An 18,955-nucleotide genomic window follows, 5' to 3' on the forward strand; every position below is an offset into this window, starting at 1 on the left:
TCATTGATGAGACAATGTTTTTTTTTTTTTTTTTTTTTTTTTTTTGACAGGCCTTTCATTATTTAAGTTTAATTAATGTTTATGTATGTTTAATAAATATACAATATAACATTCAATATGATTACATAGGCATTTCTTTCTGTATGCATATATTTCATTATTTAACAGACATGTACACTTATTCATAAATTATATTTATATGTACATATTCACAATTTCAAGTTTAGATTAATGTTTTTTTTTTTGTATTATGTCTATGATCTTCGTTACATGATTTACATTTGATAAACATTTTTAATACAAATATAAAACAATTACTATTAGAAATATATATATATGTATTTAAATAAGTACCCTAAATATAAAAACCCTAAAATTGATACAATTGTTTATTTGCCTGGCTTAAAGCGTCATCCACTTACGACTTCCGGATATTTTTGTAGGCCTTACTTCCATTTTGTTCTGTGACTTCCTCTTTTTCCATAGGGAGGGTTTACTTTCACTTTGCATTTGACCAGTAAATCAGAAGTAGCTTCAGCACTTATGAATCAGAATCTGAATTCGTTTACTGAGGAGAAAAATGGTGAAAATGAAGCTTTTCTTACGCGTGCACAAAGTGATTTTATTTTTACTCTACCACAGTAAGACCTGTTGTTATCTTCAGTTGCGACTTTTAGGCCGCATCTGTGCAACTATTGATTGCTAGATTAGGTTTAGGTCTATTGTTGAGAAAATTGTAAGGCTGAAAAGAGCCTTATAGGTGGTCGCACACCGGACGACAAGCGCAGCGTCGCGTCGTGTCGTGTCTAGGACAACTCGAGGTGTCGCACACCGGACGCGCACTTTATCAGTTTATGGCCAGCAATAGGCCAACTGTTATGTTTAAGGACATCATCATGGAATTAAGATAATGTCTGTACTGTTATGATTGTACTGTACAATTAAATACAATCGTTACTGAGTCTGCAGTCTGAACACTTTACCTCAGAGCGTCCGTTAACTGAATGAATTGAGAATATCACCTGAAAATTCAATAACATCTGCAATTTTCATTCAAGCAGCTGATTTCTTTAAATGAATGTAAAACTAAATGTATATTACAGCACATGGTGAAGTCATAGGCCTACATATGCTGTTTAAATATGGTGTGCGACCCCCTTAACGCAGTTGAAACGAGACCAGATCAACTGCGTGATGTAGCCTAATAAACATCAGTAACTTACGTTAACATTGTGCATGTAGCTTGGATGTAATGTGTGAGTCGCTTTGGTAAAAAGCTTCTGACAAATTATGTAAATGTTGCTTTGCACATGTTATTTAGGCTACGTGGGTTGTTTAGGACTTTAATATTATAAAATGTAGAAAACACGGCACTGGTTTATCTGAGTGTTAATGCTAACTGCTAACTGACATGAACTAACCAGGAACAATCCATTTGTTGCTGTAGGCCTATGTATGTGCTGTAGGCCTGTATGTGCAGTTCATTATTAGTTCATGTTAACTAATGTAGTTAACTATGTTAACTAACAAACCTTACTGTAAAGTGTTACCCTAAATCGCTTAAGTATTTTTGTTTTTGTGTGTGTATGTGTGTGTGTACTAGTCTTCTCTGTAATATTAAGTCTATGAAAATGTTAGATTTAATTGCATTTGCAAATATAGCCTCCTGTATGGGAAAGGGGGTGAAAATATGAATCAGGATGTGGATTGTGGGTTGTGTGATAAATTGAGACTTGTGTGTTTGTCTGATGAGTGAATGTGTGAGTGAGTTTTTCTGATTTTTGTTTGCTTATTTAAAATGATTAATCCAGACATATTTATCTTCTCACATTTATGATCAGTAGGCCAAAATTCACTACACTATTGTTTTTTGCTCAGGTGCGTTTGGTGTTGGATCAGATGAAGTGTCAGTGATGGAGGGAGATTCAGTCACTCTAAACACTGGTGTTCAAACAAACCAACAAGAAGTTATTAAATGGTATTTTAATGACACTCGCATTGCACAAATCAGTGGAGGTCTGAGCAAGATCTGCACAGATGTTCAGTGTAATAAAGGTACTGAGAGATTCAGAGACAGACTGAAGCTGGATCATCAGACTGGATCTCTGACCATCACAAACACCAGAAACACAGACTCCGGAGTTTATGAACTAAAGATCTTCAACCCTGACAGTGAAAAGATCTTCAGTGTTACTGTCCATGGTGAGTCATTTAATAAAGTTTAAATCAACCCAATAAGTGTTGGATTGTGGACAGTTTAAAAAAGTAAGTTTTGAATCAGTGACACTTTGGCTAATGTTATTAACATGCAAAATGCATAATATCAGCCAGTTTTCTTGTAGTTTAGCTCAAAGCTGATCTTTTTTGAGCTGCAGTTGCTAAAAACAAAAGTCGCATTTATCATTTAAAACAATATCATACACCTGATGACGAAAGTATAAAGGTGTAATGATCAGTCAACGATATTGGTAAATACTGGATGCAGTTTAATTCACCTTTTTCTAACAATGACTGTTTCTCTGTAGATGTTCCAGATTCAGGTCTGTCTTCAGGAGCTGTAGCAGGAATAGTTGCTGGTGTTCTGTTGGTGTTTGCAGCTGCTGCTGGTGTGGTTTACTATCGTCACCGCATGAGCCATGCACCAGTCCCACAGAGTGTAAGTATTACAGATATGAGATTTACTGTGCACAACAGCTTTTTAAAGAACAGGAGTACACATCACAAACATAGCGATACACAAATACATACACTGCTGTTCAAAAGTTTGGGATTGGTCATTTTTTATGTTTTTGAATGAAGTCTCTTATAGTCACCAAGGCAGCATTTAAAAATACAACAACAAACAGTAAAGTTGTTAACTATTATGACAATTTAAATAACTGTTTGAATACATTTTAAAATGTAATTTATTCCTGTGATTTTTATTTTATTTTATTTTATTGAACATTTATAACAACAAATACATTCAGTTGCAACTCAAAACAGAATCAAACAACAACAAATTTATAAACAGTAGACAAAAGGCCAGTACAATAAACAGACAAAAACACATTAAGCCAGGGGTAACATATCATTTTAAATAAATTTAATTCAAGAGAGAAAGAAATGCCTTGAGTCCCTTTTTTGTTTTCATTTTAAAAAAGCATAAATATTATATCTTGTTCACAACATAATGGATTTCAAAGCTTTGACATTGCTAGACGAAAAAGTAACACAAATAACATTTCAGGTCTTTGCGAAAAATAATAAAAAGAGGTTTGTCAGAAACAAATTTACACTTGTGTACAAAAAAACCTGTCTAGAAAAACAAATAGATTTATAAGAAAATACTTGTCTTTTAGATTCTTGTCAGAGTTAAAAATCCAAATAAGACATCCATAAACAAAAAGGAAAAATTGACTGATAAAGAAGCATGTACAAAATGACAAAATTTCTTCCAAAAAGTAGCTACATGAACACAATCCCAAAAAAGTTGAGGGACAGACAACAAGGAAAAGATTGACTGGGTAAAATCGATGTAACAACTTGAATGATACCTTTTTAACCTTATTAGTGATTCAATATTTGTTTGATAGAGACCAAGCTTTCTTCCAAGGAATACCATTAAAACAATTACTCCAATTAAGATATTACAGAATGGACAGTAATAAAATTTAATAAAATACCTGTGGGGACTAAAATTATGTTTGTAAATCAAGTGCAAGGCCAAAAGCACCTGCTTATAGAAAACGTTGACAATTTGATGGGAAATTTAGAGATATTATAATTCAACAGAAAGGGGAGACCACCAACTTTATAATATAATTGGGAATAGCATTCCATATGGAATCAGAATCATTCAAGAACTAAATCAATATCAACCTCAACACAAATTGTCTTGTCCACATGCAAAGAAAGAGCAGGGTCTAGAAACACCCTCCACTTTGGCTTCTATCTTTAGTAATTACTGGATTAAAGTTTAATTTTCCTCTTGCATTGACATCTTTTCAAATTGTAACACCCAAATAATTCACTTGAGACTTAAAAGCACACTTTGCAAGATTTGTACCTTAATAAAACCGCTTTGAAATCATTTCGATGTTAAACAAACTCGTAGTAGGGCGAATCATCCCGATTACATCCCGAGCAGAGTGGGGGACGCCGCTGGCAAAACCAGCAATGCAGGTTTGAGAGGAGGCGCCCCAACAAATCTCGAGAGAAACACGACTTGCTTCACGGCATGACGTCACATCAACAACAAATGAAGCAGCCTCTATGGGAGGCATTAGCACGAAGAAAGCGCGGTCGGAAGAGTGCAGAGACGGCTCTGCGTAAGTGGTATTTACGACAGAAATGGTCAATACAAGTACTCACTGCATAGTGTGCCTTTAACAGGAATATTGTGCAGGAATGGAGCAGAACGAGACTTTAAGGGAAGGAGTTTACTTTTATCTAAATTCAAAGAAAGACCAGAAGCTTTTGAGAACATTTTAATAAGATCAAGAGCAATAGGGATCTGCAAGTAGTTTTTTTAAAAAGAGTGTGGCATCATCAGCTAATTGGGTTAAAATAATGTGTTTATCTGCTATATAATTGTAATTCAACAGGGAAAGTAGTAAAGAGTTGAGCGTCCATCAAGAACAAATATGGCGAGACCGGGTAACCCTGGCGAACCCCTCTAAACACAATAACTTGGAGAAGTGCTGATTTCAGATTAATTGAGCAGTTACCATTTTTGTATAACGTTCAGACAGTTTTGCAAAATAAATCACCAAAACCAAATTTATACCGGGATTGCAAAATAAATTCATGGTCAAGGGAATCAAAGGCTTTATAAAAAAAAAAGAATAAAACTTTAATCTCTAATCAGGTCATCATAGTCCAACAAATCTAAAACAAGGTGTATATTGTTAGCAGTGAGCCTCTTTGAGATGTACCTAGAACACGTTTAAGTCTTTTAACCAGTAACAAAGCTAATATCTTATATTCGCAGTTTAAAGTAACACTATGTAGGTTTTGCTCTCGGGGTCCCCCTACAGTTGGGAAACAGTATTGTCTGTCGTAAAATCTGTCATGGTTACACCAGGGAGTACACGTGCATTTGTTGACCAGCCGATACCCCTGAACTCTGTAGAAGGAGTTCTCACGTCTTGGGCAGACTGCCTGCGTTGCGTGTGAAATGTATTCATCCTAGGTATAGTGGCATATGTGATGCGATCTGTGAAAACCCGTCGGATGTCGCGCTGGCCCGTTTTCAGTAAATTCCAAAATAGTTTGAATGTCAGTTTTTTTGTCATAAAATTTTCTTCATTAAATTATTATTCTATAACATGTTTTCTCTTATCTCTGAAAATATCTTGGCAAAATCCCCTTGTTTAGTGCAGAAAAACAGCGATTTATAGTGTCAAGCTGAAAATACTCTCTTTCTCTAATGCATTCTATGCGACCATTCTCTAAATCCTGGCAGAGGTGAAAAAAAAAAAAAAAAAAATCGCCATATATCCCATACACCTGTCCGTCTCTTAACACTACAAAGATAGTTTACCTATTAAATAAACCACATAACATGTACAGTGAATGTGTATTAGTGCGCATTTCGCGCCAATCCTGTTTAAACTATAGGCTAACATCACGCAGTTTTATAACAATCGCGAGATGGAGGAGAACAAGAGAGTCTGAAATTAATACATTTCTGTCCAAATATCACTTATATCACAAAATATAGAACATTGAGACATTTCTGATAATGTGATTTGTTAAGATGAGAAAAGGTTACATAAAGATACATTTTGTAATATGAAAACTGAGAGCCCAATATAGGAGAGGAAACCACTAAAAGAATTTAGAGTACCGTTTCCATGGTAACACAATGTCCAATTCCAAAACGGTTTTCACAGTATGAATGTTTAGTTTGTAAGCTTTCAAATGATACCTAATTTATGATAATTACTAAAATGTATGATAAGGCAATAAAAAAAAGCGTGCCAAGCATCCCGACGGTGACAGTTAATTAAACCTGTTTTTCTCAAAATTCCGTTACAGAAAATCATAGCGATCGGCCAACTTCAGATAAACATAACTTTTGCTACCAACAAGCTATGATAAAAATAAAAACAGATTTGGAAAGCTGCTTCCATATGATATCAAAACCTGTAATAGGTAAAATTTCACCATGTGGTGGGTTTTCCCAGATTGCATCACATATATTTCAGCATGTCATATGAATATAATTTCATGGGTTTTATTTTTTTCAAACGCCAAAAGATCGCGTAGCTCACATTTACAAGCAATTTGGGCTATTTCATCCGCAACCGCATCGCAAAACTCATCATCCGTCCGCCATCCATCCGCATCAACGTTTTTGACCAATTTTCAAAACCGCACCCGCCCGCCATCCGCTTATTGGGCAATGCAAGGCGCTGCTGATGACAGCCGCGAGACTAGAAAACTCTCTTACCTCAGAATATCAGCAGTGAACTCCGTTTCCAATCGGCGCACATGGACAAAAATAAATAAATTATTTAAATAAATAAATAGCCTAAATTAAACGAACTTCGGCAAACCTGACCGGACAATATTTTCATTGTAGCCTAATAGAAAACGCATTTTGGCACATCATTTAGGATTTTTCGTTGGTGCGCCATCAGCTAGCCTATGCATACAAAAGACAGATGAAATTTAATATTAATAATTGATCCATGTCGGTGTACACAGCCTAATATTTTACACTTAGGCTGTAATTAAAAAATAGCCTAAACAATCAAGATAGCCTATTTACTTTATTTATTTATTAAAACCAGGAAATTGGTTAATGAAACATGGATTAAAATTAAGATACAATTAATACAAAACGAAATTTGCTTTAAAGAAAGGCTTTGTGCTTTCTGTTTGAGGTCTCTGTGAAAGTTTGAAAGTCTTTTAGTGCCGTACGTGGCGCTTTCAGAGTGGTCGAGTCTGTAAAGGAGAACTTTCACTCACGTAAGATTTCGAGATTTCCTCATAAATGACAAAATACTTAAAAAAAAAAAGACAAACCATCAATTTAAAAAAAAAAAAAAAAAAAAAAAAATATATATATATATATATATATATCGCCGGCGTTGCCATCACTGATAATAACAAGCAGTCTGCATAGACTCGACTAGACCATATTAGCCTACTGACTGATAAAAATTTGACTATTTTAAAGTGTGCTCAATTTTTTTATTTATTTTTTTTTTTTTTTTTATTTTGATGTAGGTATAGTCAGATAACAATATTTAACAATATATTATGCATCCCTCCAATTTGTTCCTCCCGTGAGGTGGGTTAAGGAAAAAATGCATTTGAAAATGTGAGGACCAAGCAACAACCCCAGGTTCTCCCCTAAGAACAAGACCAAAAAAGTTATGTGCACCCCTGATTAATAACCTGAAATAACCGTCACAAGCCACAAGTTCTGTTCAATATGTTTAACAATATTACAAATCCTCGCAAATCTTTTCCTGTTACACCTACACTGGACCTTTGTAATTCTTTTTTAGAATTTTTTGTTGAGAAGATTTCTGTTCTTCGATCTTCTGTAACCACATCCTGTGATCCTGATCCCTCTGCTCCTCCTGTATGCCTCGCGGTACTAGATCAGTTTGAGCCCATATCAATCCTATCCCTATCTGAGGTGGTCCATAAACTGCGGCCTACAAACTGTCCCTCAGATAGCATCCCTTCTTGTTTGATTAGAGAAGTCTTTGATACTGTTGGACCGTGTATTTTATTATTGATAAATACTTGTCTTGTCTCTGGTCAGGTTCCGTCCGCCTTTAAACATGCTTTTGTGCAACCGCTGCTAAAAAAGGAAAATCTTAATCCCGCTATTCTTTCTAACTTCAGGCCCATTTCAAAACTGTCCTTCCTATCTAAAGTCGTGGAGAAAGTAGTTTCTATGCAGCTGCAAACTTTTTTAATTAGTAATAATATTTATGAAAAGTTCCAGTCCGGCTTTAGATCTCGTCATAGTACTGAAACTGCATTGTTGAGAGTTTTTAATGATTTGATTTTAACTGTCGATTCAGGAGCCTCTGCTGTCTTAGTGCTTTTAGACCTTACTGCAGCCTTTGACACTGTGGACCACTCAATTCTCCTGGCACGTTTGGAGAGTTGTGTGGGAATCAAAGGTAGTGCACTAAGGTGGTTTCAATCTTATCTAACTGACAGGAGCTTCTCTGTCCAACTCGGTGATTTTTTATCTGAAACGGCTCCATTTACCTGCGGTGTCCCTCAAGGTTCCGTCTTAGGCCCCATTTTATTTTCTTTGTATATGCTGCCCCTGGCCTCCATTTTTGAAAGGTACGAGGTCTCCTTTCACTGTTATGCAGACGACATTCAAATTTATTTGCCCCTGAATGTAAAAAATCTGCAGCCCCTGTTTGATTGTATGAAAGACATTAAAACATGGATGAATTTAAACTTTTTAAATTTAAATGGAGACAAGACAGAGATCATAGTATTTGGAAACCCTAAACCTCTTGATTTAAATTATCTTGGCCCCTTGGCTTCAAACAATCGTTCAACTGTGAGGAGTCTTGGTGTTGTGTTAGATAGTGCATTCAAGCTTGATAAACAAATATCCGCCACTGTAAGATCATGTTTTTTCCAGTTGAGAACTATAGCCAAGGTAAAGGCATATCTCCATCCTAAAGATCTGGAAAGGGTGATAAATGCCCTTATAACCTCTCGCCTTGACTACTGTAACTCGTTGTACGTAGGCTTAGATAAGTCATCGATTCAGCGTCTGCAGTTAGTCCAGAATGCGGCTGCACGTCTCTTGACAGGAAAGAGGAAGAGGGACCATATCACACCTGTGTTGCGTCACCTCCACTGGCTCCCTGTTCATTATAGGATCGATTTTAAAATTTTACTACTGACTTTTAAATGCTTAAATGGCCTGGCTCCATTATATTTAACAGAGCTTCTGCACGCTCATATCCCGGCTAGAGCGCTAAGATCCGCTAATCTCATCCTCTTGGATGTACCGAGAAGCAGGCTAAAAACCAGAGGTGATCGAGCATTCAGTGTAGCTGCCCCTCAATTGTGGAATAACTTACCAGTCCATATCAGAACCTGCCAAACTCTGGAATGCTTTAAATCATTGTTAAAAACTCATTATTTTTCTTTGGCTTTTCCTTCGAGTTAGGGCTGTTAATTTCCTGGTAATTTTAATTTGAATTTAATTTTAATTTTCACTATACCTCAGGTTTTATTGTTGTATAAATGTATGAGCAGTAATTTGTTGTTGTTTTAACCTGTGAAGCACCTTGGTCAACCATGGTTGTTTTTAAGTGTGCTATATATAAATAAATTGATTGATTGATTGATTGATTATAATATCAAGCTACCATAAATTAATCTGCAAAGTTGAAAAATCAATTTGCATTAAAGTCTGAGGCAAGACACTTTCAACAGAAAAATAAATAAACACATGATTATCAGCCTGCAGTCATTAGGCTTGTTGGCCTAAAAGATGATTTTGTTTGTCTAATCATGTATTATTTACTTGCAAGAATGTAGCTCCTACCAAACTTGTACACGCTGTTTAGACATAGGCTTGCTTCTGACTCCCTTTTTTTTTTTTTTTTTTTTTCTAAAAAAAGGGGCTTTGTCATAAAACGCTACTCCAACATTAGGCTCTTTTAGCTCACACCAGCGAGCTCACGCTGGACCAGTATTGATCCTCATCCGGCCTTTTATTTTGTCACTCTCACGTTTTCTCTTTCTTGTCTCCTCCAACAAAACCTTTGCCGCCTTCTATTTTGTTGCTGCTTCGGCCATGACAACAACAACGTCCGAATTTGAGGAGGTGGGGGAAGTGACGTATGCCGTAAAGCAGTCTAATTTTGTAGTTCTTTTTGTGGTCGGGTTACTACCCAAACCCAGAATTTCTGTAGTGCCAGTAAAAGCGATACAGACCCCGTCAGGCTATGGCAGATGTGTCATTCAACCTATTGTAAGTCAATGTACCATTACAAGGGTCTTGGAAATATATTATGAAGGTTGAAAAACTACATAGTGTTGCTTTAACAAACAGTTTAACAAACAGACTTTAACAAACAGACTGCAGTTATCAATCAAAAGAATGTCCTTCATAGGTTTAGGTATTAAAGGTCCCATGACATGAAAATTTCACTTTATGAGGTTTTTTAACATTATTATGAGTTCCCCTAGCCTGTATGGTCCTCCAGTGGCTAGATGTTTTGATGGGTGTAAACCAAGCCCTGGGTATTTTTGAGAAAATCAAAGCTCAGACGGGCGAATCTAGAATCTTCTCTTGTCGTCATAAGGGGAAAGTTTACCTCCCCTTTTTCTGCTCTGCCCACCCATGAGAAAATGAGCTGCGCGAGAGCGATATTGTTTTTTCCTCGAGATACATCATGGCTTGCAAACGAGCAAAGCATGGCAGTTGCTCAGTGTTTGGATGTACAAATGAACACAAAAGTATTTTTTTAGTTCCTTCATCCGAGCCTCTGAAGAACCAGTGGGTTATGTGAATTTCTGATGTATAATTGTTCAAGTTCATACAGATAATCTTTCTCTCAAAGTCGTTCTGTACTGTTTATGCATCAGTAAATCAAGTTCAACTTCTCATCGTTTCTCTTGGTAGGATGAAAATAACCTTATTTAAACTGTGATTAAAATATATACTGAAAGCGATCAAAGAACAATCCCTTTCCAATCGCCCAAGCTGTCAATCATACTTATCTGGACACTTGCCAAAACTCGTTCTGAAATCAATGACACTGTTACACTGCACAATGAAGCTCTTACTGTACTTATTACCTCATGTTTGCATTGGTGAAAGCATTAGTGAGAGTGCAGAAACTGCGTTGCAATGATAAGATCTTCATTCACGCGATCAACAGGCTGTCATCTGCTCAATGCTCATCACTGCAACCTTTTATGTGATGGGAATAGATCTAAATACTTAAAAACTTCTCACGATTCATTTAAAACGTATAATAGCTGTAAAAGTATTCGAGAGAGTTCCACATGTAATGCTACTAGCTATTTCATATGCAAGCATGTCAGCCAATCACAGCAGTGGGCGTTTACACTGAAGTCTCACAGCCAATCACAGCAGTGGGCATTTACACTGATGTCTCACAGACACGCCCCGTTCAAATCAGAGGCTAAAATCAGGCTAGGAAATATGCCTTTTATTTCTAAATTATTAACATTTTTGATCTTAAAGCAGCACTCAGTAGCTTCGGGATTTCTTCGCTGTATTCTCGCTTTTTGCTCGCAGGTTTCTCTCTAGAGCTCCCCCCACAGCTTCGGAATAGATATTTGACAACACTGTTGTAAAAACTCGTTGGTGATTCTCAGACACCAGAGGCTATATAGATCAATGACATCAAAGCAGATGGGACATTCTTTAAAACGTCTTCTTCATTCGGGTTCGGACAGCGTGAGGGAGCGCAATAATGACAGCATTTTAGCAGATTTCTTTTGGCCGTAAAGCAATTGTTTACATCGCGAGACCTGATATCACGCGAGACTTCCTGACGCGGCGGCCGCACGGCCCGCCGGCTCAAAGTTGCAAGTGTGTATTTTCCGCTCAGGGGCACCAGGGGGGTGCGAAACGACCACCATTCAACCCGAAATAAGTAATATAACCATTCCAATGACTCCGAAGCTGTTCAGTTAAGGTAAAAAAGTTACTTAGTTCACCTTTAAAAACATAATAACATTATAAGGGCACCCTAGGAAACATTATACAATAATAAAATAATCCATGTCATGGGACCTTTAAAGTAAGTAATCCCTGTGATAAAGCAGGTGGAAGTGTTTCAGAAGCAATACTCTCCAAATATGTTTCAAGCAAGAAAGGTTGAAAAGATTTTGCACAATATGTGCCGATTACCTTAGGGTCAGAAAAAGAAAAAATCCTGCATTTTACCAGAGAGGGTCATTATTTTGGAAATGACAGTGTCCTATTCAAGTCTATTATGTTGAACTAAAAGGCTGCCAAAATTTGTTTATTCCTGTGATTCAGTGTCACATGATCCTTCAGTAATCATTCGAATAGGATGATTTGATGCTCACAAAATATTAATTATTTTTATCAATGTTGAAAACAGTTGTGGATTTTTTTTTTCAGGTTTCTTTGATGAACAGAAAGTTATGTTTCATTTATTTGTTTTGTTCACATACACGCACCTAAAGGATTATTAAGAACACCATACTAATACTGTGTTTGACCCCCTTTCGCCTTCAGAACTGCCTTAATTCTACGTGGCATTGATTCAACAAGGTGCTGAAAGCATTCTTTAGAAATGTTGGCCCATATTGATAGGATAGCATCTTGCAGTTGATGGAGATTTGTGGGATGCACATCCAGGGCACGAAGCTCCCGTTCCACCACATCCCAAAGATGCTCAATTGGGTTGAGATCTGGTGACTGTGGGGGCCATTTTAGTACAGTGAACTCATTGTCATGTTCAAGATACCAATTTTAAATGATTCGAGCTTTGTGACATGGTGCATTATCCATCAGAGGATGGGTACATGGTGGTCATAAAGGGATGGACATGGTCAGAAACAATGCTCAGGTAGGCCGTGGCATTTAAACCAGTGGCGTAGCCACGAGGGGGCCTGGGTGGGCCTAGGCCCCCTCATTTATATGTCCGGCCCCCTCAGATTTCTGATGGCTTAAAATAAAATAATAATAAAAAAAATTATTGGTGTGTTAGTCTAATTGATAGATTGATCAATCAAAATACTGCGCGGTAAAATGCGGCTGTTTTCAAACTTGATTTGACGAGTTGGGCGTAACGTACGCTGTCATCTTTGAGTGAGAGTTCATGCGGTGAATGGCAGCGTTGTGCAAAGTACAATATTACGCACGAAAAGATGAGCGAGAAGGAGAAAATAAGCCATCTACATCTGAGTTTGCTTCAGCTTACTACAAGACGACAGCGAGTTAAGCGGCTATAGGAGACAGAAACGCACATATTTCATCACAGAATAGCGGTGAGACTTCGACTCAGATCGGCACATTGCGCAATGACTTGTTTGCAATTGATGAACCGCCTTCACAACCAGTGATGACCACATTTCCTGTATAGCCTATCTCTTGTATATGAATAGTTTGGTTTCAATTCATTATGATTAATTTTGAGTAATAATGTGTTTTCTTTACCAAGAGAGTGGAAAGATTAAAACCACTATTTTTTGTTTCAAACTTTCACATAGCATATTTTAGGTTATAATAACAATTTCAAATCCATATTTTTATTTTCAAATATTTATTATAAAAAAGGATTAGTTTCCCCCCAAAATGCAATAAATTCATGACACCTTTTTTTCCAAAATGCAATTAATCCATTGAATCAATATAAAAGTTTTTCATATTTTAACTGTTGAAATACACAACAAAGGAAGTTGATCCACATATGACAGCCTCTGAACTTGGTCAATACTAATCTTATATAGCCTTACAGGCACTGGACTAAAAATAGCCGACATTAAATCACCATTGCTAAGAAATAGCCTACCTCCTGAACTTTTTTGACTGCGATCAGCTGTAAAATGGCTTGGTCCTGCTCGGTTTTCGTTGACTTTGAGTAAAACAATTGAAAGTTTTTTAAAAGATCCCCCGGGTCAAAGTGTCAGCGTGACAGAAGTTTGATGCTGTCGTGTGAGAACAAGCAACAGTCGAGATTTTTCCTCCTCCAGCGTGCCTCATCTTCTTAATCTCCTCAAGTAGCCTAAATTATTAGATTTCGATGGCTTACGTTTCTTCCCCACCGCAGAAACCAACACAGGGTCACCAATGCCGTCAAAATTATTATTATTATTTTTTGTGGATCACAAAGTAGAAGGAAAACTAGGATACCGGGTTTATTCAAAGCGCCGCCGTTACGGTTTACAGAGCGTGGAATGGTGCGCTGACTGCGTGGATATCGCATTTTACGTAAAATTAAAAATGGACTTTTCAACACCGACCAGAATACAATACAGATTTTTGTGGGAACTAATATATATATATATAACTTTTATCACGTTTTGGAACCAAACTCTTATTTGCTGAGTAAGATGACATCATTGACACTTTTTATAATCGCCCTCGTAGGCTAGGCTACTTCATGTAAAAGATAATAATCGCCGAGCTATGTCCTAGGCTGCTATGTCCTAGGCTGCTATAGCCTAGGCTATATATATATATATATATATATATATTAGTTGCCCCCTCATTTTAAGATGGGCCCCCCCAAAAATAAAATTCTGGCTACGCCCCTGATTTAAACGATGCTCAATTGGCACAAAGGGGCCTAAAGTGTGACAAGAAAACATCCTCCACACCATAACACCACCACCACCAGCCTGCACAGTGGTAACAAGGCATGATGGATCCATGTTCTCATTCTGTTTACGTCAAATTCTGACTCTACCATCTGAATGTCTCAACAGAAATCGAGACTCATCAGACCAGGCAACATTTTTCCAATCTTCAACTGTCCAATTTTGGTGAGCTCGTGCAAATTGTAGCCTCTTTTTCCTATTTGTAGTGGAGATGAGTGGTACCCGGTGGGGTCTTCTGCTGTTGTAGCCCATCCGCCTCAAGGTTGTGCGTGTTGTGGCTTCACAAATGCTTTGCTGCATACCTCGGTTGTAACGAGTGGTTATTTCAGTCAAAGTTGCTCTTCTATCAGCTTGAATCAGTCGGCCCATTCTCCTCTGACCTCTAGCTTCAACAAGGCATTTTCGCCCACAGGACTGCCGCATACTGGATGTTTTTCCCTTTTCACACCATTCTTTGTAAACCCTAGAAATGGTTGTGCGTGAAAATCCCAGTAACTGAGCAGATTGTGAAATACTCAGACCGGCCCGTCTGGCACCAACAACCATGCCACGCTCAAAATTGCTTAAATCACCTTTCTTTCCCATTCTGACATTCAGTTTGGAGTTCAGGAGATTGTCTTGACCAGGACCACACCCCTAAATGCAATGAAGCAACTGCCATGTGATTGGTTGATTAGATAATTGCATTAATGAGAAATTGAACAGGTGTTCCTAATAATCCTTTAGGTGAGTGCATGATGTCCTCATGCCTCCTGCAGCAGATATGGCATCTTCACCGAGTTTTTATTTTTATTTTACAAAATTATCTTTAAAATACAGTATCCTGAAAAAGGGACATTTATGTTTTTACCGTGTGTGTGTGTGTGTTTGTGTAACTAAAACATCAATCCTCATTACTTTTACCTTTTGTGAATTTGTATTTTCTTACAATAGAATGATGACTTGTGAAAGCTCGCCACCTGATCCGAAAGACATTCCTTTGAGGAAGAAGACGTCCCTGAACCAGACTCAGGCCGAGTCTGCCAGTAAAACATTGTCAAATAATTTATAATTTTGTAACTATTATTAAAATGGACACTGAAGAGAATTAGGACATGATGAAGAGAAGCAGATCAGCTGAAACTCTATTGCCTCTATTGTTGCTGGTGCTGGAATAGTCACTATATTGCTAATGTTTATGGTTTAACCAGTAACTAAACCTTGAGGCCTGTTGCATGAAACTTGAACAAACTCTGGGTTTTCAAAATATTGTAAAATACTTGATGTATTGTTTGTCTGGCAGAATGTTACAGCGTAATTTCTGCATTTTGAAAGATAATGTGTGTTTTCAGTTAACTTTAGTAAGATGCATTTACATGGTTACTGTGCATTAGATTTAATCAACTCTGTGTCTGCAAAGGTGTGTGCGCCAAATGGTCCATACAGATGAATGGCCCATTCAGATGTATGACCCATAGAAACTGATTGGTGTGAATGAATAAAAAGAATCAGCATTGCTCACAGAGTGGATTAGGAAGTTAGATCGATCTCCTGTTGACGATCACATATTGACCTGACTGGAAACAGCAACACCAGTGATTTCAAACCATGTTTTTGAGACTTTCTTTGTCTCACTGCAGTTTTAAGGAGGAAATGCTCAGCATTGGTGTTGACTTATGAATTTGCACAAGGAACACGCCGACTTTTTGGGACTTTAGCTTATTCACTGTATCCCCCATAGTTAGATAAGTCCTGAAGCACTGCTACTTGGGCGGAGTGATTTGCAGAGTTCGCTCAGAGTTGGAGTAAATCACTCCTCAGAAGTAGCAGTGTTTCGCCCTCTGAGAATATAGTTCCCAGTATGTATACGGTTAGATAGCTGTGTCTCATGTGACCTTGTTATTCGTACATGCTGTGACTATACAAATCACAACATGTAAATAGGAAAATGTTGGTCTTATTTTATCACTTATTGGGAGCAGTATGCTAGCTGGAGCCATTTACCTCTAGTCTTTGTGCTAGGCTAGGCTAGCAGTGGGTGCGTCAGACAGAGTTACAGCACGCACAGAGATGAGAAGGGTATGTATGAAATTATCTAACTCTGGGGGATATACGGTGAATAAGCTAAAGTCCCAAAAAGTCGGCGTGTTCCTTTAAAGCATGTTAAAAACACCACATAGATAAACAACATTAAAACATTAAACACAGGGGGACTTTAAGTCTTCATACATTTGGTAGATATTTATCTTCCTCAAACAAAACATTTGTGCCATTTTATGAGGTGCTGATTTTATTTTTTATGTGATTGTCAAGTATGATTTATAATATATATATATATATATATATATATATATATATATATATATATATATATAATAAAAATCATACTTGATAAATATATATATATATATATATATATATATAATAAAAATCATACTTGATAAATAAATAAATATATATATATATATATATAATAAAAATCATACTTGATAAATATATATATATATATAATAAAAATCATACTTGATAAATAAATAAATAAATAAATATATATATATATATATATATATATATATATATATATAATAAAAATCATACTTGATAAATATATATACAGTGCAATGCATAAGTGAATACACCCATGCTAAAGTTGACTAAAAAGAGGAATAAAAAATCATATTTTGGAAATTGAACTTAATGCCTTAATTTAAAAAATTAGGAAAAATCCAACCTTTAAGGACACCAATTTTCTTTGTGAATGAATAATGTATCGTAAATAAATAAATGTTCTTCCTTAAAATACATGGTGCATAAGTGAGTACACCCCTATGTTAAATTCCCATAGAGGCAGGCAGATTTTTATTTTTAAGTATTTAAAAAAAAAAATGTTTAGGATACTATGCATCCTGATAAAGTTCCCTTGGCCTTTGGAATTAAAGTAGCCCCACATCATCACATAGCCTTCACCATACCTAGAGATTGGCATGGTTTTATTTCAGTTAGCCTAATAGCTAGTTTGATTTGCATTGAGAGATGATCTTATGGAAAGTACCCCATGCCAATCTCTAGGTATGGTGAAGGCTATGTGATGATGTGGGGCTATTTTAATTCCAAAGGCCAAGGGAACTTTATCAGGATGCATAGTATCCTAAAAAAAAAATTAAAAAAATACTTAAAAATAAAAATCTGCCTGCCTCTATGGGAATTTAACATAGGGGTGTACACACTTATGCACCATGTATTTTAAGGAAGAACATTTATTTATTCACGATACATTATTCATTCACAAAGAAAATTGGTGTCCTTAAAGGTTGGATTTTTCCTGATTTTTTAAATTAAGGCATTAAGTTCAATTTCCAAAATATGATTTTTTATTCCTCTTTTTAGTCAACTTTAGCATGGGTGTATTCACTTATGCATTGCACTGTATATATATATATATATATAATAAAAATCATACTTGATAAATAAATAAATAAATATATATATATATAATAAAAATCATACTTGATAAATAAATATATAAATATATATATATATATATACACAGTTCACAAAAAGTTAGGGATATGTGATTTTTGGGTGAGATTTCAGAATGCACCTAAAATGCAACCTTTACACGTGAACTTAATTTGGCATTTCTACTTAAATGCCCTACTTTTATGATATAATATCACTGTAGCATGAACTTCTTAATTTTTTTATAAATTTAACACAAAACGAAAGTCGAATATCCCTAACTTTTGTGAACCCTATATATATATATATATATATATATATATATATATATATATATATATCTGGTGCTCATTTTTTGCTCTTTACATTAGTCATGAGAAAAATTGCCTTAAACACTGTAAAAGTAAAGCCCGCAGCATTATATTTTCAGAAATTCGAAAGATCTCTGTATGTTTGTGTGATAAACATTATTAAAAACATGATCGCGCTGTAGAATTATTTTTTAATTTTTTTTATTAACCATTAATAACATTTCTTTTCCATACAGAATTATATGCTTTTGAAAACTAAATAAAAAACAGTGGGGAATTTGGGAGAAAAAAAAATATTTATTGGTTTACTGAACAAATTGTGTCTCTGTCTTTGACAAAAAATGTCTGCTAATGCTGTTAACTATGAAGGGTGCCTTTGCACATTACTATAATTAAAGGTTGACAACAGAGCCCAAACTATTAGCCAAAAATTCAGTTTTTAGATATAATAATCAACACTCAACAAACATGTAAGCTGCACATTAGGCAGTTTTTGCATTAACTTATAAATCATATTATAAAATTGTTTTTACTCTAATTCATTGTTGAAATATAATCATTTACACACTGGCTGTCATTTTCATGACAGCTTTATTTAAACTTACATTAAATTATCAAGATAGTAGAAAATGAAGTTGTACTTCTTGATGAAATGACACACTGACACTGTTTTTCTTTTTTAATACAGTAAAGCTGATTTTAAGCAATCTATTGTATAAAGTGCTATATATATAAATAAATGTGACAAGACTTTAGTGGAGTGCCATAGAGCTTGTGCAAACATATGTTACTATAATTAGATGCTTTTCTTATGCTTAATTAAAATACTTGCTGTTTTCTCAATTCAAGAGTTGAGTTGAGTATATTTTGTTATTGAGAGGAAAGTGGGC

At 35.9% G+C, this 18,955-nt stretch overlaps 3 protein-coding genes across 4 annotated transcripts in view; 2 read left to right on the forward strand and 1 right to left on the reverse strand.

The window, feature by feature from the left end:
* Positions 1-18,955, reverse strand: part of LOC307169886 (uncharacterized protein) — a 386,038-nt gene that overhangs the window by 125,899 nt on the left and 241,184 nt on the right. The gene's annotated exons all lie outside the window — the stretch shown is intronic.
* Positions 1-18,955, forward strand: part of LOC307169815 (uncharacterized protein) — a 122,369-nt gene that overhangs the window by 49,655 nt on the left and 53,759 nt on the right. The window lies entirely within an intron of this gene.
* On the forward strand, positions 457-17,151 carry LOC307169883 (cell adhesion molecule CEACAM1-like). Of its 2 annotated transcripts, XM_079890774.1 has the most exons (5): positions 458-641; positions 1,879-2,202; positions 2,526-2,656; positions 15,250-15,890; positions 17,115-17,151. In XM_079890774.1, the coding sequence occupies exons 1-4, from the start codon at positions 581-583 to the stop codon at positions 15,262-15,264; spliced, it is 531 nt and encodes a 176-aa protein (XP_079746900.1). In that variant the 5' UTR covers positions 458-580; the 3' UTR covers positions 15,265-15,890; positions 17,115-17,151. The 2 variants fall into 2 exon arrangements, with proteins under 2 accessions (XP_079746899.1, XP_079746900.1); XM_079890773.1 differs by lacking the exons at positions 15,250-15,890; positions 17,115-17,151 and adding an exon at positions 4,130-6,990 and having other exon boundaries at positions 457-641.

Source organism: Squalius cephalus (assembly GCF_949319135.1).
Source record: "Squalius cephalus genome assembly, chromosome: 13".
Lineage (NCBI taxonomy): Eukaryota > Metazoa > Chordata > Actinopteri > Cypriniformes > Leuciscidae > Squalius > Squalius cephalus.